The sequence below is a fragment of the Hemiscyllium ocellatum genome, chromosome 17 (assembly GCF_020745735.1).
Source record: "Hemiscyllium ocellatum isolate sHemOce1 chromosome 17, sHemOce1.pat.X.cur, whole genome shotgun sequence".
Classification (NCBI taxonomy): Eukaryota; Metazoa; Chordata; class Chondrichthyes; order Orectolobiformes; family Hemiscylliidae; genus Hemiscyllium; species Hemiscyllium ocellatum.
Window position 1 is genome coordinate 50,757,495 of NC_083417.1, and position 22,240 is coordinate 50,779,734.

Genomic DNA, 22,240 nt, shown 5'->3' on the forward strand with positions numbered 1-22,240 from the left:
TGTTAATAGGAAGGTTGCAATGGATATGGGCAAAATGCTGGCAAATGGAACTGGGTCAGATTGGGGTGTCGGGTCACTGTGGACAAATTGGATCATGGGGTCTATTTTTGTGTTGTAAGACTCTGTGACAACCACCCATTGTGATTTCACTTCTGAATGACCTAACTCTAATTTTAAAATAATATTGTTTTCTCTTGATGGCTCTGTGATGAACTCTGACTCAATTCTGTGCCTTTGTTTGAGAAGCAGCAGTTTACCATTTCACTCAGTGTAATCTATTTTTATTTTATTTAAATTCAAATGAACAAACATTCAGTTGAAAGTTTTGTTTGGATTACAGCCAGTCTAACAATGGAAGACAACACAATATGCAAAATCCTGCTCAACCAGACATAGATGGCAAAGAGTCATTTAGACTTGAAACATTTACTCTGTCTCTCACTCGCTACAGATGGTGCTAAACCTCCAGCATTTTTAACGATTTTATTACTGACATTATTTAGAGATGTGTAGCTCGGTCAGTAGTTAACCATGTAAGATGAATTGGCTGGTCATTAAGTTTGAGTTTATGCCAGTTGTTGATAGAATGTTGAATTTCTGGGGCAATTACCTGCTGGCATCTTAACAAAATTAACCTGAACCACATAAGGTAGAGCTGCACAAAATAGATAATGTGACTTTGGTTAAACCCTACAATTGTAAACAGCTGAGGAATAAATAAAAAACTGTAGTTTTAATGAAGATTTGCAAAGAAACCATTAGAGTCACCAGAATTGTTTTAAAAAAAGGGGGGGCAAGTTAGATCATGACGATCAATTTGTGATATTCTGACGTTGCTGTCACATCCTGTTGGGATGTTAGTTTAATTATTTTGGCGCTGCTGCACTTTTAAAGCCTCAAATTGCAGATTTTTTTTTACCTGTTTTAATAAATTAGCATATTAATGACCTAGTGATGCTCCAAAAGCATTCTAGTAGTAATCTAAACTTAAGGTGGTAGATCTGGGTTTTTTTTACACTGGAAATTGTTTCGCGTAACCTTGCCACAAGTCATTTAAGTCAACCAGTCAAATATCCTAACAACACACGCGTTCCAAAACACTGGAGGGTGATCAACTGACCGACTTTCAGTTGGATCAAAGGACAACTGCACATTATAGTGTCATAGATGCCTTTTTCAATTGGGTTATCATGTTGTAAGTTGTTTGGCTCTTTAGACTGAGGTGCCCAGCTGGTTACACTGTAACTAACCATGCAGGGTTTAAACAGCTAAAGAGGTAAAATCAAATACTGCAAAATGTTGGAAACTGAAATCAGAAGAGAACAATTTGCTGTGAATACGAAGCCTGTCAGCTCCTATATAAAAAAAGGAAATGACAGTTTGACGCCTCAGGTACGATAAGCTCCCCTTGGAGATGACAAAACTTGCATTTTACTGCATTTCTGCATGACTGCCCTTTCAACATCAAGAGACAACAGACTTAAACTAAATACAAATTGCCAGCAGGCTTTGTCACTGAGAAGAGCATCTGAGGAGCAGGAGAATCAATGTTTTGGGCAAAAGCCCTTATCAGGAGTGACTGCAGGCTATCTGGCAGGACGCCTAATGCACTAAGCATTTGTGAATCCGTATTCATGCCGTTCCTGATTAAGGGCTTTTGCCCGAAACGTCGGTTCTCCTGCTCTTTGGATGCTGCCTGACCTGTTGTGCTTTTCCAGCAGCACACTCTCCACTCTGAACTCCAGCATCTGCAGGCCTCACTTTCACCTTTGTCTCACAGAATCCTAGTCTTGTAAGATTTTACCTTTAAAATAATTTTAAATCTTGAATTGTCTCAACTCACATATAGTTCTCTAATGAATTGAAGTATGTGGTCCAAGCCAAACTGTTTGGTGTCTCATACAGTGTCCTGATCTGGAGAGTTGCATTTAATGTTGGTGTGACTCACACTGATAGTGCTCCCATGTTTTATTGAATTCACAATGACCTGATTTTTTTTTTGTATTCAGCTGTTAATGGCATTAGGGTAATAATAAGTTGTATTGTAGTTGCTGTATTCCCAAGAAAAATATAGTTACAAACTGCAGTAAGCTCTGAAATGGAAAACTAGAAAGAAAATAATTGGCCTCACCAGACATTGACTCTTTTAATGTTGATTAATTCATAATTTGCTCTGATAACTGCAAAATCAATTTGTTATTTGAGGATTGGTGGAGATGGGTTAGGAGTTGTTGATTTGTGCAGTTATTACTGGCAATTAACATTTCTACATTCACTTATTAAAAAAAAATTCTACATTGATGATGTTAAAAATCACACAACACCAGGTTATAGTCCAACAGGTTTAATTGGAAGCATTAACTTTCGGAGCACTGTTCCTTCATCAGCTGGCTGTGGAGTACACGATTGTGGGACACAGAATTCATAGCAAAAGTTCACAGTGTGATGTAACTGAAATTACAGATTGAATAATGTATAATGTATGATTTTCAATATATAATTTCAGTTACATCACACTGTAAACTTTTGCTATGAATTCTGTGTCCCACAATTGTGTACTCCACAACCACCTGATGAAGGAACAGTGCTCCGAAAGTTAATGCTTCCAATTAAACCTGTTGGACTATAACCTGGTGTTGTGTGATTTTTAACTTGGTACACCCCAGTCCAACACCGGCATCTCCAAATCATGACTACATTGGTCAACTAAGCTTGCCACCTAATGGCACAGATATAGAATTGCAGGCTAAGTTGGTGCAGAGGGAAGCAAAGCAGTCTTTGGTGTTTGCCTAATACAGATTTCTGGTCCTGCTTTTTTTGCTTCATAATGTAATTAATGATGTAACAGGACTATATCTTCTGTTTATTGTAATGATATGACTTTTAGTGTAGATTTGGATGAGGGACAGTAGCAAGGGCCCTTGGAGTAGCAGTGGTGAATAATGAGAATTGCCACTCTGGGGCAGAGCCATGAGAGTGACTGCAGGCTATCTGGCAGGACACCTAATGCAAAGCATTTGTGAATCTGTATTCTTCATTTTTTTCTCTGTACGTTGTCCTATCAAAGGTCCTCATCATATTCCCTTGCAGCAAAATCTCTGGTGAGCTGGCACCTTTGCTGTCCTTTTCCAACTGTCCAGCCCAGCCAGTCAACCTAGATAGTGCTGCTGCTGCTCATGGTGAGACAATGCAGTCCAAAGGCACATAACCATTTTGGAATGATTCCAAAACAAAGGTTATGTCCACAGCCACTGGCTGTGTTGCCCTTTCCTTGCTGTCTGTAATTGGTGTTAGCTTGTGTGAGCACCTTCTAAGTTAAACAGTGACAGTGTATGCACTATTCTAAAGTGGGTTTATGTTTCTCGCTGACACTGAGTTAATAGAGTTGCTTTCTGAAGGTACAGAGTCAATTGGGCCTCTTGTTGAGAGTCGGTGTACCCTCCCTTGGGTCGGAGACAGCAGCTTTTCTTGTTCTACATTGCTTTGATTCAATCTCTGTACATGCAACAGGCCGTTGCTACTGTCCCTCATCCAAGTTTACACTAAAGTTCACATCATTATTGTAATCAGAAGGTATAGTTCTAAACAAGATTACATTATGAAGCAAAAAAAGCAGGACCTGAACTCTGTATTGGGCAAACAATAAACTGTTACAGTGCAGCAGAATGCCATTCAGCCTGGGATTCCTACATTGACTGTCTGAAGGAGATTGATGATTTGATGCCATTTTCCTGTCTTGTACAATCATCCAATATCCTTCGAACCTACCAGCACTACACTTCCAGGCTGTGCCTTCGACACCACAACTACTCGCGGTCTGACCTTTCTTTTCACATTGAAAACTTCCATCAAATCTCCTCTTTGCCTTCTCCAAGGAGAATGGTAACTGTCAGTAAGTGGTCCCAGGCGGAACCTTTGCTGCTGAAACTAACGCCTTTACCACACGCCATTTCTCCCCCTGTTAACTTTTCATAGAATAAGCTGCCTACAAAGTCAGCAACAGTCGGTAAACAGCAACCTTCTAGTAACTTAGCAGTGTTAAATAGCATAAGCCGAGGGATCTTTCTTGTTGCTGAGTGGATGCTAAGGTGTGTGAGGTTAAAGGGAAGCTTAGGAAGTTCATTAGGTTGATTCTGGAATTGAGAGGGTTAGCTTATGAGGGGAGATTGAGTAGATTGGGACTATACTCATTTGGAGCGAGGGGGTATCTCTTATAGAAACATAGCGTCACGGTGGCTCAGTGGTTAGCACTGCTGCCTCATAGCGCCAGGGATCCAGGTTCAATTCCTGCCTCGGGCAACTGTCTGTGTGGAGTTTGCATATTCTCCCAGTGTCTGTGTGGGTTTCCTCCAACAGTCCAAAGATGTGCAGGTTAGGCGAATTAGCCATGCTAAATTGCCCATAGTGTTAGGTGCATTAGTCAGAGGGAAATGTTGGGGAATGGGTCTGCCTGGGTTGCTCTTTGGAGGGTCGGTGTGGACTTGTTGGGCCGAAGGGCCCGTTTCCATACTGTAGGGAATCCAATCTAATCATGAAGGGAATAGCTAAGATAGAAGCAGAAGGGTTGTTTCCACTGGTGGGTGAAACTAGAACTAGGGGCATAGCCTCAAAATAAGGGGGCACAGATTTAGGACTGAGCTGCGAAAGAACTTCACAAACGGCTGTGAATCTGTGGCATTCCCTGCCCAGTGAAGCAGTTGAGGCTACCTCATTGAATGTTTTTAAGGCAAAAATGCGTGGATCTTTGAACAGTAGAGGAATTAAGGGGTATGTTGAGCGGGCGGGTCAGTGGAGCTGGGTCCACGAAAAGACTAGCCATGATCTTATTGAATGGCAGAGTGGGCTCGACAGGCCAAATAGCCTACTCTTACTCCTGCTCCTATTTCTCCTATTGGGAGGGAGCTTTAAATGCTCACTGTTTAACACCAGGACTTACCAGACCTTGTAACAGCAGTGTAACAGGCAATGGTTTACACATGCAGTTTCCAGATGAACTGTTTCAATGGAAAGTTTTAAATGTTGACCTAAGACATAACCAAATGACCATATTGGAAGGAATAGAGGAAACCATGAGGTATTTCACTAAAGACCTCAAAAGTCTTAAAAGAACAAAGAACAAGAAAATTTATAGCCCAGGAACAGGCCCTTCGGCCCTCCAAGCCTGAGCCGATCCAAATCTACTGTCTTAAACCTGTTGCCCAATTCCTAAGCATCTGTATCCCTCTGCTCCCCATTTACTCATGCATCTGTCCAGACACACCTTAAATGAATCTACCGTGCCTGCCTCTACCACCTCTGCTGGCAATGCATTCAGATACCCACCACCCTCTGTTTGAAGTACTTGCAGCGTGTACCCCCCTTAGGGCGGCACTGTGGCACAGTGGTTAGCACCGCTGCCTCACAGCGCCTGAGACCCGGTTTCAATTCCTGACTCAGGCGACTGACTGTGTGGAGTTTGCACGTTCTCCCCGTGTCTGCGTGGGTTTCCTCCGGGTGCTCCGGTTTCCTCCCACAGTCCAAAGATGTGCGGGTCAGGTGAATTGGCCATGCTAAATTGTCCATAGTGTGAGGTAAGGGGTAAATGTAGGGGTATGGGTGGGTTGCGCTTCGGCGGGTCGGTGTGAACTTGTTGGGCCAAAGGGCCTGTTTCCACACTGTAAGTAATCTAATCTAATCTAAACTTTCCACCTCTCACCTTGAAAGCATGACCTCTCGTTATTGAATCCTTCACCCTGGGAAAAAGCTTGTCTGTATCCACCCTGTCTATACCCTTAATGATTTTGTAAACCTCCATCAGGTCCCCCACTCAGTCTTTTTTTTTATTGAAAACAACCTAACCTACTCAACCTCTCTTCATAGCTAGCACCTTCCATACCAGGCAACATCCTCGTATACCTTCTCTGCACCCTCTCCAAAGCGTCCACATCCTTTTGATAATGTGGCGACCAGAACTGTACACAGTATTCTAAATGTGGCCGAACCAATGTCTTGTACAACTTTAACATGACTTCCCAGCTCTTATACTCAATACCCCGTCCAATGAAGGCAAGCACACTATATGCCTTCTTGACCACTCTATCCACCTGTGCAGCAACCTTAGGGTACAATGGACCTGCACTCCCAGATCTCTCTGCCCATCAACTTTTCCCAAGGCTCTTCCATTCATTGTATAATTGGCTCTAGAAAACGTTGCCTAAATGCATCACCTCACATTTGTCTGGATTGAAAACCATCTGCCACTTTTCCGTCCAACTCTTCAGTCTCCCTATATCCTTCTGTATTCTCTGACAGTCCTTTATGTTTTCTGCTACTCTACCAATCTTTGTATCATCTGCAAACTTGCTGATCATACCAACAGTGCCCTCTTCCAGATCATTTATGTATAAACAGGACTAGTTAGAATTTTTTTTTAAACTTTGCTAATGGAAAACTCTTTTTCCAATCTACTGGCTGTACATTCTATTTAACTCAGAGGTGTTCAGTGCTATCCTATTCCAACCACTACTTTTTTTTCAAATCCATCAGGCTGTGTCAGCAATGAGGGAAAAAAAAATTGATTTTTAATCATCCTTGAAATTTTCTGGAGAACTTATCAAAACATTTCCTCCGTATATTTATATTGTGACTTTGATTAGGCCTAAGTTGTAGTTCTGTCAGGTAAAATTAAATGGATCAGTAAGTCCAAAGAAAATAAGTTGGAGTTGCTCATTTTTAAAGTTTCCATTCAGTTTAAGACACACGCTAAAAAGAGTTTCCCAATCTACTGCAGAAACCTAAATAAATAACTACATGTTAGACAGGACTAGGATATGAATGTTGGAGCTTCTGCTGCTGGTAAATGTCCCAGCAGGAGCACTGCCCAAAATCTTCCCCTTTGGAGATAGCAAATTGCAGGCAAATTACATCTGAATTTCCAATTTGAACATTTTCCTGCTTAGACAGCAAATACAGATGTGTTCCTCCTGTATTTCCATTCTGGCTGAAATAAAACACCAAAAATAAAATTATGCATTTTTGTCCTTCCAAGGTGAGTCTTGGTCTGAAGAGAGCATTTTCCACTGGAACAACTTGCGCTGAACATCTGAACAACGGCACATTCTTCAGATGTCCTCAAGTAACTTGCAGCCAGTGCTTTGCCTTTGAAATGTAGTCTCTGCAAATATACAGGATAGGGAAATGCAGCTGTCAGCTTGCACACACACAATAAGCCAACAAACAGCAATAAAATCAATAACTGCAAAATCTGTCCTTATGTTGCGATCATGTGTATTTGTTGAGACTCCACAAATGGGAAACCTCAGTTCTCCATGTTTACCCTGTTGAGCCTTCACAGATTTTTTTATGTTTTGTGAAATAACTCTCATTCTTCTCAATCCCAAAGATTATAAACGTGGTTGGCAAATTGGATCCAAAATAGACTTCATGGACAGAAGCAGAGAGTGATCGTCAAAAGATGTACTTATGGCTAGAAGCCTGTGTCTTAGTGGTGGAGCACAGGATTCAGTATTAGGCCACTTGCTATTCATCATGTACATTTTTAAGATCTAGACAAGAATGGAGGAGGTGTAATCAGTAAGTGTACAGATGACACAAAAATATGGTAATGTGGTGAATCGTGAGGAGGAAAACTTTAGACTACAGCAATTGCGACTGAGAAGGAATATTGCCAACCTTGCCTGGTCTCGCCCTTAACCCACTCCAAAATAGCATAAAGAGCCAATGAGTTCAGGGGCATCAAGGAATGGACTGTAAATTTTGCCAGTGATGCTATTATTCCCCATGAAAGATTTTTTTTTTAAATTTGCTTTGTTACAAGCTGCTGTGATTGATTAAAGCTAATTGCCAATTTTTTAATTGCCTTGAGCTCCCTTCTTGAGTTACTGCATTTGATGTAGGTAGACCCACAATGCAGTTAGGCAGGGAGTTGCAGGAATTTGACCTAGTGACAGGGCGGGAACAGTGATATATTTTCAAGTCAGAATGGTGCGAAACTTGGAAGGGAACTTGCAGGTGCTGGTGTTTCAGTGTATCTGCTGCCCGAGTCCTTATAAACAGTAGCAGCCATGGGTTAGGACTGTTCAAGAACAGCAAGGAGCCTTGGTGAATTTCTGCAATGCATGTTGCAAATAGTACACTCTGCTGCTACTGTGCATCAGTGGTGGAGGGAGTGAATGTTTGGGATATGACACCAGTCAAGCTGGCTGCTTTATCTCGATTGTGTCAAGCTTCTTGAGTGTTGTTCCGAGTTGAACTCAACCAAGTAGGCACTATTTCATCACATCCCTGACTTGTGCCGTGTAGATGTTGGACAGGCTTGGAGTCGTCAGGAGGTGAGTTCCATGGTGCAGGATTCCTAGCCCCTGACCTGTTCTTGTAGCCAAAGTTTAACAGCTGTGTTTTCCCCCCCTTATCATTCACCTCCTCTCATTGACTCTACATCTTGTTTCTCTGAGCCACCATCCTTCCTTACTACTGCCATGTTGCCAGGCTTTACTGCCAGGATTAGTCCTCTCCCACTGTCTTCAGTCTTTTGTATTCTTGCCACACCAAGATTACTGGAATATTTCATTCTCAGTGAGGTCCCCATTCTACCACATCAATCCAATGGCTATCAGATGGATTTACCTTTGTGCATTACAACTGCTTTGCCCATGGAAATAAAACAATGATAACTTCAACTTTTCATCATCCCCCTCTCCTGATTTAGTCTTCCTCACTGGAACTCCATCACTGTTAATCTCTGCTCTTTCCTGTGATAATCTGCCTATCTTTATCCAAGCTGTTTTGCTGTTGAATTTTCTGTTTGGGTTTGTAAATTGCTTTTCATCGAAACCTTCTCACGTCTCCCCCAAACACATACACAATTTTTTTTATTTTGAAGCCCTGTCATTTAATTAAACAGGACTCTAATCCCAAATTAGTTTAAATGGACCCCATTCCAAAGCGACAGCCACAGCTTTCCTGATTGCTGGTGTTAGCGTCCCCTGAATTATCATCCCTGTCTTGCACATTGTCTGTGCCACGTTTTCAGCCAAGATTTATTTAATCCTGTGCCAGTTTGCTCAGAAATACCAACCAAGCCATGAAGTTTTTTTCTCATCAATTTGAACCCTACCTTCCCAAGCTCCCTTGGCAGAACCTCCTGCCCCGTTTTACTGTGATGTTGGCTTCACGTGGATGACAACTCAACCACATCCTGCTTCAATTCTTCAGGAATATGAAGAGCTACTCTAAATCCTGTCATTCCTCATTTCCGATTACTCCAGTGTGAGTCTAAATTATGTGCACAAGTCCTGGGGTAGGGCTTGTAGTCACAATGTTCAGGTACGAAAGCCAGAGTGATGCCCCAAGACCGTTTGTCTTTATCCTGGAGTGCAACACCGTCGCGAACAACTCTGTCACAGGACTAATGTGATAACTCCAAAATATATCTAACAATGAAAATACTTTTGGCTTACGATCTCCCCTGTCCCCGCAGATATTGGTGCAAACTCTGCCAGGTTAGGGTTAGGAATGTTTGGAATGTAAATTGTTGAATCTCATTCCGGTTTTGTGACTCATGTTTGATAACCGTTGCTGCCTTCTTCCCGTGCACAGTGAGGCGTTTGAAATGGATGTGTATTATAAAGAAGCCAAGGCTTGCATGGAAGCCAAGAGGGACATGTTAAACACAATAAATCAAGAGAAATCCGAACATTTGCCTGGAGATAATGGATCACCTGATACCATACAAATGGCAGTCAGGTTCAACAAGTAAGGACTCAGTATAATCACGATTATTATGATGCAATAAGAGAATGTTTGGGATGTCCAATGCAAATTTATTTTTCAGGATGGTCCTCTGGTATCAATTTATTTAATAGCTTTAATACAGTTTTATCCTGTCATTCGTCAGATTTAAATCAAACCTTTGTATTGCAAAATCTGTTAGATATATTCTGCCCATTGCCAACAGGACATTCTGATGGAAATCCATTTGAAATCCTAATCAGATATCTTGCATTAATTGATTGGATGGGGAATCTCTAGGATTTTGCTGCTATCTTTAACTTTCTTCACCCTGCTCATGGTAATAAACAAGCAGTGATCCAATTGATTTTGTAGCTGATCACATTTCAAAGACTAACAGGAAAACATCTATCAGGTTTGAAGCCTTACACATAATTAGATTCCCCTGATTTCCTAATGTATATATTTATCAAGTTTTAGTATTTTTAGCTCTGCGTATTAACTCAAAGCACTTTGTCTTAACTTCGTGAGGTGTAGAAAAGTGTAATTTTATCTCAAGAACCGATTTCCTCGCCACAGTCTGGGTAAACTGTGAAAATGTTTAGTTGTTGATGTGTAATTCTTCCTGAATCAGGAGAACCTTGTCATCCTATGATTTTCTGCCTTTTAAGAGCTACAACTTCTGTCACCTGTTCTTACAGTAATTTTTCATAATGTGAGTGAGCCAGGACAAAAGTGAACTTGTTGGGCCGAAGGGCCTGTTTCCACACTACAGGGAATCTAATCTAATCTTAAAAAAATTGGCTCAGAAAATGGGTTCAAAACTGGTTTCTTTCAGACTGTAGAAGGACGATGATTATTTTGATTAGAATAGGTAAATGTTATGTTAACAGGGATGCCTCAGTGTGGTTATTTATTAAGTAGATGAGGTATAGGAAGGTCATAGATTAAACTGCCTTCTCTAACTGCACAAAATGTTTGCTAACTTAATGGCTCTTCCACTTGGGTTCTCTGGGTCTGGGCAAGGAGGGTGGTGATGACGTTGGGTGGGGGGTAGAGGTTTGGGCATGAGGGGCCTTCAGGGTTTACTAATCCCTGTGCAGCAACTATTGCTGGAAGGAGTGACTGAAGATCAACACACTGGGGGCTTCAGTCTTGTGCAGGAAGGTCTGTGAACTGCACCAACCACTAACCGTAACAGATTTATACAGAAGTAATACACAGCTCCTGGCTTTGGCTCCTGACCAAAGCCCTATCAGTTACAATTGAGACATTCTTCTCATGAACCTCGATATAGGTGGTGCCTGGATAAGGGAATATGATTCCATGTGAGGCAATGTAGCCTATGGCTGAGTCATAGGTTCAAATTTAATGAGCTGTCAAGATGGAAATTTCACAGGAATTACACACACGCGCAGACATACATACATATTGGGAAAGCTCTTCCCTGGCCTTGCAGTGTAGAATCCTTTCCACAGCCTGTTGTACACAGAGGGTAGTAATGATGTTCTGTCTTATTGCACATCGATCATGGCTGGAATACAGAATGCATCGAGTCAGGGATTACAATGTGTGTTCAGCGAAGGAAAAGCTTGAGTGAACCCAGGACAAAACAAATCAAGAAAAACGGCTCACGGAATGTAGAAGGAGCTGCTGCCAGTGGCAGTCGTCCACTAACCACTTTTCCATTATGCTCCATGTTTTCCAATTGGCCGCAGAAGCCAGTTGGCAGCTTTAAAGGCCATTTAATGAGACCTGCAGCCACAATCATTTGCCAAAGAATGTGTGTGTGCTGACTGAGCAGGTAACTGCAAAGCAGCCATAATCCAGCATCATCAGTCCTCCACCAGATATCCTTTCTTTAAGCTCTGCTCCAAATCTAAGTCAATGCCCAAGGAATTATCCATTCAACAAATGTTTTATTGAAACTATTTAGTTTATTTTTGTCTCTCTAGCAAATTGAGATGGGGTCAGTATAAAGTCATTTTGTACCATTCACATTTCCAGTCACTAATTTATGTTGCCTCCTCCAGGCGTGAATACCCACCTCAAATCACACCCAAAATGATACTACTTGAGTGGTGTCGGAAACAGAAGCTTCCTCAGCCAGTCTATGTCACAGTAAGTGTCATCCATTACCTTATACAGTGATTTACATTTTTGTACAGCAAGCATGTTTTTAACTGAACTCTCCATTGATACGCTAATAATGCTACTTCGAAGTCATGTCGAGGAACTTTGTTTGAGCGTTAGTGTTATATCTTTAAATCCATTTAAATAGAACTGAAAAGTAAAAGTTGTTCTACAGCAGATAAAGAATGAACAGCTTCATTTCTTAATAGAAGTTGAATTTTTATCATGGGCATTGCTTTGAAATCAACTGATCACATCTCAAAAACTGTAAAATATTACTGTCTCTTATTGGTTTATTACCCATTGCTAATTGTCCTGGAGAAGGGGTTGGTGAGCTGTCATCTTGATCTGCTGCTGCCCTTGGTTTGTAGGGACACGGATAGTGCTGTTAGAGAGTGGCCAAGCAACCCCGACGGAACGGCAATCTGTTCTCAAATCAGGATAGGGAGTGTCTTGAGAGGGACTTGTTGATTGTGTTCCTATACATCTGCCCTTGTCCCTGTAAGTGACAGGGCTCACATGTTTAGAAGGTGCTACTAGAAGAACCTTGGTTCAGTTTCTGCAGGACATCTTGTAGATAGTATGCACTGCTGCCTTTTTGAGTCAACCTGTTCCAACCATAGATCTCCCTGCCAACGTCAACAAAGACCCCTCCCATCCTGGTTATAATCTCTCCTAACTTCTTCCATCAGGTAGACGATACAGAAGTTTAAACACACAGGTACCAACAGGTTCAAGAACAGTTTCTCCCCCAATGTTATTAGAGTGCTGAGTGGACATCTCAAATTTTAAATCTCATGTTGATCTCTCCCTTTGTGCATCTTTTCTGCAGCTGTAATGTTGTATATCTCGCTTTGTTCTATTACCCTTACACACTTTGTATGGTATGATCTGCCTATACTGCACGCAAAACAAAACTTTTCACTCTGTCTAGGTGCAAGTGACAATAATATATCAAATCAAATTGAAGCACCCAAGTGAACAACCTTACTCAATGACTTGTAGATGCTGAAAATCTAAATCAGAGTTCAAGAAGCGAGTCTACCTTTCAGTTCAAGAGCATTTTATCTGAACAGAAAGAAGTTATAGTTATGATGGAGTTCTATGTTTGTTAAAAACTGTTGATTGTCTGATTTCTGCTGGTTCTGAAGCAAGGTCATTGACCTGAAATGTTAACTGTTTATCTCTCTCCACAGGCTTCACCAAGCCTGCCGAGTGTTTACAGTAATTTGTTTATTTAATTGAATGTTTTCTGTATGAGACACAAAGGCTTACAAAGAGATTATTTTACTGGATGTTCTGTACTAGGTCGAAACACCTTCAGAGAGATTACTTTACTGCATGTTTTGTTCTATGCTAGGTACAGAGACCTTCAGACAGATTATTTAATTCAGTCGTGACTGTAGCAAACAAACACTACAGCAGTTCCTGTTGGTAAGTGATGGGGAGTTGGATTTTCTGCCTCTGTCTAATTCCTACAACTGGTTCCAAAATCAAGTCGATCTCCAATATCCCAAAGATAGTTTCATCTGTCCATGTTAACATTTTTGGTTCAATTAGTTAAATAATTATGATTATTATATAGGCTGTTAGCACTGATTCGGTGTGCATTAAGCAATACTTGTGTTTTCATTTTGCTGTTAAGCACTGAATTTAAGATCTCACTTTATGGATTTTTAGCCCGAAAGCAAAACTTTGCAGATTCTTGAACCAGGAAAGAAAATTGTGCTAAAGATTAGTTAGTTAAAATAGAAACTACACATGAGGTGAGAATATTTATTTTATGAGCTTACTTTGCTCAGTTTTATGATCTAGTGAGAATGTAATTTCTTTTATTTGTTCTTGAGGAGGGCTGTTGTGGACTGGGCCTGTTATACGTCCCTGTTGCCCAGGGAAAGATGGTGGTTAGCTGCCTTGCAGTGTAAGGACACTGTTATTAAGCAGAGTTTCAGAATTTTGACGCAGCAGCAAATATCAAAATTTCCAAAAGCTAATGAACATAATAAAAGCTAGATGTATGTAAAATGGGTCAAATCATTCTCCAGTGGAGTGGGCTAACTGTTGGATTCTACCCTGATCAATTCATTCATTCAGGTCAATGATATTCTTTCATAAATAACCATTAGATCCTCATATTTTCCTGGCCATTTCCTGAAAGCAATTGGTGAAATTCCTACAGCCTCCTTGTATTCCACTCACCTTGTATACTTTGCTGATATCTTTTTGACAATGCAGCAGTCTTTTTCTGGTTTTCAGTTGTTAATGCACAGTATTCAGTACCTGGAAGAAATTATTGCTATTTAGCTGTTTGATGAGGTATGTGAGATTACATTTGCGATATATGTATTTTCCACTGCTTGTTGCTTGATTTCAGTGAATAAAATCTCATTTGACAGCGTAAATAGTTCACTTTTGGTGGTTAAACTTGTTCAGCCCACCATGTTCAGAAACAAAGAATTTTTTTATTGGCTCATCAAGGTAAGGGAATGAAATTCTCCTTGTTTCAGTCACATTGGTATTACGTCGTTGTTGAAATGTGTGGCGCTGGAAAAACACAGCAGGCCAGGCCGCATCCAAGGAGCAGGAGAGTCGACATTTTGAGCATTAACTCATCAGGATTGTCAGTGGATGGGTGGAGGAGAAAGGGGCTGAGAAGTAAATAGGAAGGTGGGGCTGTGGGGAGGTAGCTGGGAAAGCGATAGGTCGATGCAGTTGGAGGTGTTAGGTCGGAGGGGAGGGTGGAGCGGATAGGTGGGAAGAAAGATGGGCAGATGGGACAGGTCAGGAGGGTAGTGCCGAGTTGGAGGTTTGGACCTGGGATGAAGTGAAACGAGGGAAGATGAGGAAGCATTGACATTAAGTAAACCCACCAGAAATAGCACAGCCTAATGCTAAAGTCAAGCCCTGCAGTAAAGTCTTGTCTGGCATTGGAGTAGGACTGTCAATTAGTTCTGAATAGAACAATATATACTCATGCCTGCTAGGAACTTAATTAAGATTGTATAAAAAACAGCAAAATCTATGAGTCCTTCCAACATTCTAGTTGTAAGTACTGAAGACTTGTGCTCCAGAAATAATGGTGACTCTCACCACCTACACAACTGGAATATAGTCAGTTAGGCTCCATCAGGTACTGTACTCGACTATTAACAAAGTCATGGAATGTGTCGTCAAGGGCTTTTGTGGGGCAGTGATAGTGTCCTTACTTCTGAGCTAGGAGGCCAGGGTTAAAGGTACCTCAGCAATGTGTTGCAACATCCTTGGACAGGTTGATTAGGAATTGACATGCTGACTCAAATAATACTTACTCCCCAGCAAACCGCTCACTGATATTCAGTTTTGGTTCTACCTGGACCACTCAGCTCCTGACTTTATTACAGAGTCATAGAGATGTACATCTTTGGCCTGAATGGGGATCAAAGCGGTGAACTCAAAGTGGTAAGTGGAGAACTATTGCCCTTTGACACCAACCCAGCATTTGACTGAGTGTGACTTAAGGAGCCCCAGTGAAAATGAAGCCCATGTAAGTTGAGGGGAAAGGTCTCCACTGCCTGAAATAATCCTTCGCACGAAGGATGATGATTCTGATTGTGGGAGGTCCATCATCTCAAGCCAGGACATCACTATGGTAGCTCCTCGGGTTAGTGTCCTGGCCTCAGCCACTTTCAGCTGTTTCATCAGTAATTTTCCCAGATCAGAAGTGGAGACATTCAACACTATTCAGAACTCCTGAGGTGCTCAACTATTCCATAGCTTCTCACAGCAAGACCCGAACAACATTCTGGATTGGGCAGATTTGTGGCAGTTACCGGTTGTGGCTATACGAGAACCTGAAGCAATAACCATCTACACCATATCACAGTGACACAAAATGTGAGCTAATGAGCTTCAGATTCCAGTTTAATACCTGGTTTCCATTGAAATGTTGGAATGGCTTTAAAGAGGAACTGAGAGTATTAATTTAAAATAGCCACCTTTAATAAAATCAATGTAGCTTAAACAAGAGATGGCTTACATTGAAATTAACATTTTAGCCAAAGGCAATGAAACCATCAAGAGTCCTCATTTTGTGTCTCATTAACATCCTTATGAAAAATTGAAACATCCATGCAATTGTTAAGTCCAAAAACCAAACAGGATATGTACAACCAGTTGCTATTTTGAAGAGTTGCTTTGGTAGAACAGGAGAGATGGATTTTAGACTACAGAACAGAAGCAGATGAGAGAAAACTCTCTTTCTGTTCCTCAAAGAAATCCACCCGATTGCTAATGAAAACAGCAAAGAGCTGCAACCTTTAAAAGTAACCGTGACCTTTACTCCAGCTGATGATCCAAGAAGCCAAGTAGACAACCGTGGTTTTGAGCTAAAACTTCATGCCTCGAGGATGACCAAGGACTCAAAAACAATGAAGGAGCAACTTACTGCAGATGCTGGAATCTGTACTGAATACAGAAAAATGCTGGAAATCCTAATGGGTCAGACAGCATCTGTGGAGGTAGAGAAAGCTAACGTTTCAGAGCTCTGATAAAGAATCATCTTGACACATAAAGTGAGCTTGCTGTCTCTCCATGGATGCAGCCTGACCTGCTGTGATTTCCAGCATTTTTAGTTTTTACTAAAAAAACGATATTTTCGTTTTATCTTGCTTTTAGCTTGGTACGTGTGTGTATGTGAGAGAAGTTGAGGGGGTGGGGGGAGTGCTGATGTGACTGCATAGAGTCCATTTGCTTGATGTTGTGCCTTTATTATTTTTCTCTGGATTAGCAGGTAATAAAATTGCTCTCTCTTTCACTCAAGTAAATGTTGTAATGGCTCATTGCTTACAGGAGAAATAGTTAAGCACACATTAATTGGAGAAATATAAAGCCACGTACTAAAAATAACTTAATCTTTGCTGCAACCCAACTGGGGAGGAGCCCATTCACCCCGCCTCACCTGGTCATAACAAACAGGATCAAATAATCCATATTTCTTTGATACTCAATGTCATTAACAGCACTGAATTTCCCACCTATCAATACCAGAAACGTCATTGCACCTACTGTATGAATGGTTGTGAAAGGGCCAGATCAGAAGCTAGGAATTCTGCAGGGAATAACTCATCTCTTGATTGCTCAAAATCTGTCCCCCTCACCAACAACAAGTCAACACTTCAGCTGCATGCTCTCCATTTGCCTCAATGACTGTGGTTCCAAAAGCACTTCAGATGTTCACCCCCATCCAGGACGGAGCAGCACACTTGATCAGCGGTACTCCATCCAACATTCACTTCCTCAATCAACTGTGCACAATTGCAGAATTGTATACTGTAGTTAAGATTACTTCAACAAATCACCCTCAAGGCTGCTTCAAATCATCCTTCCAAACCCTGAACCTGCAGCACCTTGAGGGACAAGGGCAGTACACACATGGGAACACCAGCACCTGTCTTCACTCACTCTCCATCCAGATTTGGAATTATATCACTGATTGTTCACTCTAGCCAAGTCAAGATCCTGGAGCTTCCATATACATGGTGGGTGTATCTACATCACGTGGACTGCAGTGGTTCAGGAACCGATTCATCACTGCCTTCTCAAGGGTATTTCAGGATGGTAACAAATGCCAACCTTGCCAGCAATGCTGATTTTGTATTTTAAAAAAAAACACTGACATTGTCTTGAACTCTTACTGCCAGCAGATGGAGCCCTTTGTTTCATCTTTCTGAGTTGTATTTGTTTTACATTTGTAAAGGTGAGTGGCCAACAATGAACTTACTGCATTAACAATTTAGACAGTTCTGAGTGGATGTCTTCTCTTCTGGTGAAACAAATTCGGGGAATTATCATCACGGTTCTGCTTGGCAGCATGGTACAAAATAACTTCTATCTGTGTCCATGGCCCCTCTGTGACTTGGGAGATTTCCCTGCTGCAACAAGTCAGAGTCATCGCAACACTTCGAACTCAATCAGTGTCGACTTTCTGTAACCCCAATAACTGCAGGCATTGAACTCAGAATGTGAGCAGATGGGAATTTGTTGGGGATGCTTGTTAGGTGATGGGAAGTGTAGATTGGGGTGTTAGCTACATCACCGCCAGAATGGATAGGGCTCCCTCGACTCCCAGTAATTCATTGGAACGACATTTTGGAGGCTGGAGGTTTCTCCTGTGTGGATATGGACTGTGCTAAGTTAGGGATGCTCCAGTTGGCTTTGTTTTTCTGGAGGAGAATGATCATTGATCCTATCCTTTTGTTACGGGGTTTTTTTTGTGTGTGCTTACCAGTGATCAACTCAGAGGAGACTTATCCTGCTGTCCCATTTGAGGTCAGATTGCATGGTGCCACTCCTTATCTCGGCCTTTATTTCATCATGAAAAGGGTACAGTCCAATATCCCACACCCTTGTCCTTTGGGAATAAAAGCTGGCGGGAAGAAAAGGACGAGCTGGCCAGGAGCCAAGCGCATTCCCACAGAAACGTTGGAGACCAAATCACTGATGTCCTACTCTCTCTCACATCCTGCCAATCAGTTCAGAATAGCAGTGACTTAGCGCTTGGGGCAGGTTGTATGTTTAGGCTGTAATGTTGCATAATGACAAAGAGGGCAGGGAAGAAAACAACTTTATGAAGTACATTATTCTCACAGAATCGAAGAGCAAATGTTTGTAATAGTCCACCCGCCATGTTAGTGGCATTTATAAAATCTTAAGTAGATAATTTAAGTTGCAAAAATATGAGAAACGTTTAGGCTTCGAAAATCTCTAAACCTCATTTTCCCTTCTAGATTATAAACAGTTCCTTTGGAGCACTTCTAGAAATGTTGGCTTCCCAGCAGATTTCAGTCAAGCAGCAGACTTTCAGCAATTGGAAAGCCCATAGCCAGATATTTTGATAAAGCATCTCATGATGTTGAGCAGTAGGGGGGCTATCATTCCTGCCATGTCAGACAATAAATTCTGTCTGAAACATCAGAGCACAGGAATTTTGACTTGAAAGCTACATAATCAAATGATGAGCAAGTTTAAAGCTGTAACTACCAAGGAACAGACTGTCCTGATATGTGCAGTTAAAGACCTCACAGCTTTACTTTAGGGATCTACATATTAACTATTACACTCTTTTCAAATAGAATCAAAGAGTGTGGTGCTGGAAAGGCCCAGCTGGTCAGGCAGCATCTCAGGAGCAGGAGAGTCAACGTCTCGAGCTTCCTGATGAAGAGCTTATGCCCAAAATATTGATTCTCCTGCTCCTCAGATGCTGCCTGACCTGTCATGCTTTTCCAGCATCACGCTCTTCGTCTCTGATCACCAGTGTCTGCAGTCCTCACTTTCTCCTCTTTTCAAATAGATATTAGCAAAACAAATTAATGGATAGTTTGATCTAAACTTTGGCTGCTGCATTTCTCAGCGTCACAATTCATGGCCTGCCCATGTGCTTGTGTTCCAAGGACCAACATACAGTGAGGAAGAGAAGGGAAACAAAGACAGAACCTTGAGTGTTTCCGGAAATGAACATGCAAGGATCAGTTGCCATGAGTTGAGTGCTGGAAAAGGGTAGTGTGATTGGTGTAAAGAAAGCAGCAAACCATTTTTTTAATAAAATGTATTCATTAGATATGGGCATTGCTGTCTCGGCCAACACTCACTGCCCATCCCTAGTTGCCGATATAGAGGCCGGTTGAGAGTCAAACACATTGCTGTGAGAGTGGAGTTATATGTCTGGCAGACCAGATCGGGATGGGGGTTTCCTTCCCTAAGGGACACTAGGCTATTTATTGAGAGACTAAGGTAATGTTCTGGAGACTGAGTTGAGTCCTATCACAACAGACAGTGGAATTTTATTCAGTAAAAACTGGATAAAAGATTTTAATGCTGTTCCATGAAACTGTGGTTGATAACAATGTCAATCGTGATAATACCACTGCGTCATTACCTTTCTGAGGAGGGAGAAGAAGAGGGTAATGCATCATGACCATGGCCCTGGCTCTTCTTTCTGGATTGACATTCAGCAATATATTTGTTAACTTTGACTTCAGGCCAGTTTCAGTGGTAGGCCCAATCCACGTGTCCCTGCACCACACAGACAGAGGTACATTCAGTTAGTGGCTCACCGTCAGCTACTCAACATAACTTTAGAGATGGGCAAAGAAATGTTGATTTTTTTGCCAATGAGTCTCGCATTCCTAGAACAGTTAGCCCTACACATGTAGTGTTTCTAGGTACACTCTTCCTGTACTTTGAGACATGGGTTTCCCTCACCCGCCAGATATGAACATCTTTCTGGATCGCAGTCATGAACATCAAGCCAGAGTCCAGGCACCAATTGCGGGGACTGTTTGGTCTGAAGTTCCTGTTACAAAGACAGTAGTGCTGCCACTCATTTCTCTTGTGGAGACTAGACAAGCGACATGGCTTTTTCTTGTACTGTGATTCTGCAGGTATTCTATTTCATATCTCCACTCGCTTTCAGAAAATGGCTAGTTCTGAAGCTCAGAGTTTTAAATATGACATTGTTACTTTTATAACAGAACTTTATTATTGAGAATTTCTTTGCATGTGCACCTATACTTAATCTTAAAGTTACTTGAACCATATCTTGTGTATTTGAGTGACATGAGGGACTGGATTGAGTTGGGATATCTGGTCAGCACGGACGGTTGGACCGAAGGGTCTATTTCCGTGCTGTACATCTCTCTGACAGCTCTCTCTGAAAATTTGCAGTTAGGTTTATCTATCACCATGCAATGTCATGGAGCAGCCCAGCACTGATGGACAGCATACTCCCACATAGCTGACTGCTGCCTGGGCTTTTGGTGCATCCCCACAGTACAGGATAATATAGTGGGCATTTCGCACCAGCAATCAGATACAGGACAGCAATAGCTCTACTACGTGGGTGCTGACCTGCCTCCCCCTCCCTCTGGAGCTGAGCAACACTGTGCAATGATTCAAGGAGCTAAACTGAAGAATGGGGCTAAAAAGAGACCAGGAGATAGTGAGGACTGCAATGCTAGAGAGTCAGAGTTGTGGCGCTGGAAAAAGCACAGCAGGACAAGCAGCATCTGAGGAGCAGGAAAATTGGCAGGACCTTTCATCAGAACTGGGGACAGGGAAGGGGGCTAGGAAATAAATAGGGGGAGAAGTGATGCTGGGGCTGGTCCTCGCCCTTAACAACTTCTCCTTTGAACCCTCTCACTTCCTACAAACCAATGGACACATGCATGGGCCCCAGCTATGCCTGCCTCTTTGTAGGATATGTGGAATTGTCCCTCTTCCGTAGCTACGCCGGCAACATCCCCCACCTTTCCCTCCACTACGATGACTGTATTGATGGCACCTCGTGCTCCCATGAGCTTGAACAGTTCATCAACTTAACCAAAACTTTCCACCCTGATCTTAAATTTACCTGGACCATCTCCGACACTTCCCTCCCCTTCCTGGACTTCCGTCTTTGTCTCTGGCAACTGACAGTTTTCTTTTCAAACCCATCGATTCCCACAGCTGCTTGGACTACACCTCCTCCTAACTCCACCACCGCCCAAACCTCTTCCCCCCCCCCCACCCCGGTCAGTAAAAATGCTATCCATTACTCCCAATTCCTTCTTCTCCGTCGTATCTGCTCCCAGGAGGAGCAGTTCCACTCCAGGGTATCCTAGATGGCTTCCCACTTCAAGGACTGTAATTTCCTTCCCACATGATGAACAATGCCCTCCAGTGCATCTCCTCCATTTCCTGCTCCTCCACCCTCAAACACACCCCCAATTCCAACAAGGATAGAATCCACCTAATTCTCGCCTTCTACCCCACTAATCTCCAGATACAATGCATCATCCTCTGCCATTTTCACCACCTACAGTCAGACCCCACCACCAAAAATACTTTGCCCTCCCGCCCCTATCTGCATTCCATAGGGACCATTCCATCTGCGACTCCCTCGTTAGGTCCACACTCCCCACCAACTCCTCCTCCACTCCTGGCACCTACCCCTGCTGCCAGAAGAGGTGTGAAACCTGTGCCCACACCTCTCCCCTCCCTTCTGTCCAAGGCCCCAAAGGGTCATTCCAAATCCAGCAGTGATTTACTTGTATATCCTCGAGCCTCATTTATTAAATCGGGCGCTCTCGATTTATCCTTTACATCAGAGAGACCAAGTGCAAACTCGCGAAACAGTTCAAGGAACATCTCTGATCCATCCACACCAACGAACTCCACCTTCCTGTGACCATCCACTTCAACCCCTGCTCCCCGCTGTCCCCCCCCCTTCCATGTTATGTCCATTCTGGTCCTCCTCCACCGCCTTCACAAGGCCACCCCGCAAACTGGAGGAGGAACACCCCATCTTCTGCCATGGGACCCAACAACCACAAATGGCCTCAACTTTGAATTCACCAGTTTCCAA

At 42.3% G+C, this 22,240-nt stretch overlaps 1 protein-coding gene across 2 annotated transcripts in view; it reads left to right on the forward strand.

Moving 5' to 3' along the window:
* dus2 (dihydrouridine synthase 2) overlaps positions 1–22,240 on the forward strand; it is a 109,710-nt gene that overhangs the window by 81,342 nt on the left and 6,128 nt on the right. For both annotated transcript variants that reach the window (XM_060837733.1, XM_060837734.1), the window contains exons 13-15: positions 9,598–9,753; positions 11,763–11,850; positions 13,223–13,296. In XM_060837733.1, coding sequence (XP_060693716.1) covers positions 9,598–9,753; positions 11,763–11,850; positions 13,223–13,296 — 318 coding nt within the window. The remainder of the gene's footprint in view (positions 1–9,597; positions 9,754–11,762; positions 11,851–13,222; positions 13,297–22,240) is intronic.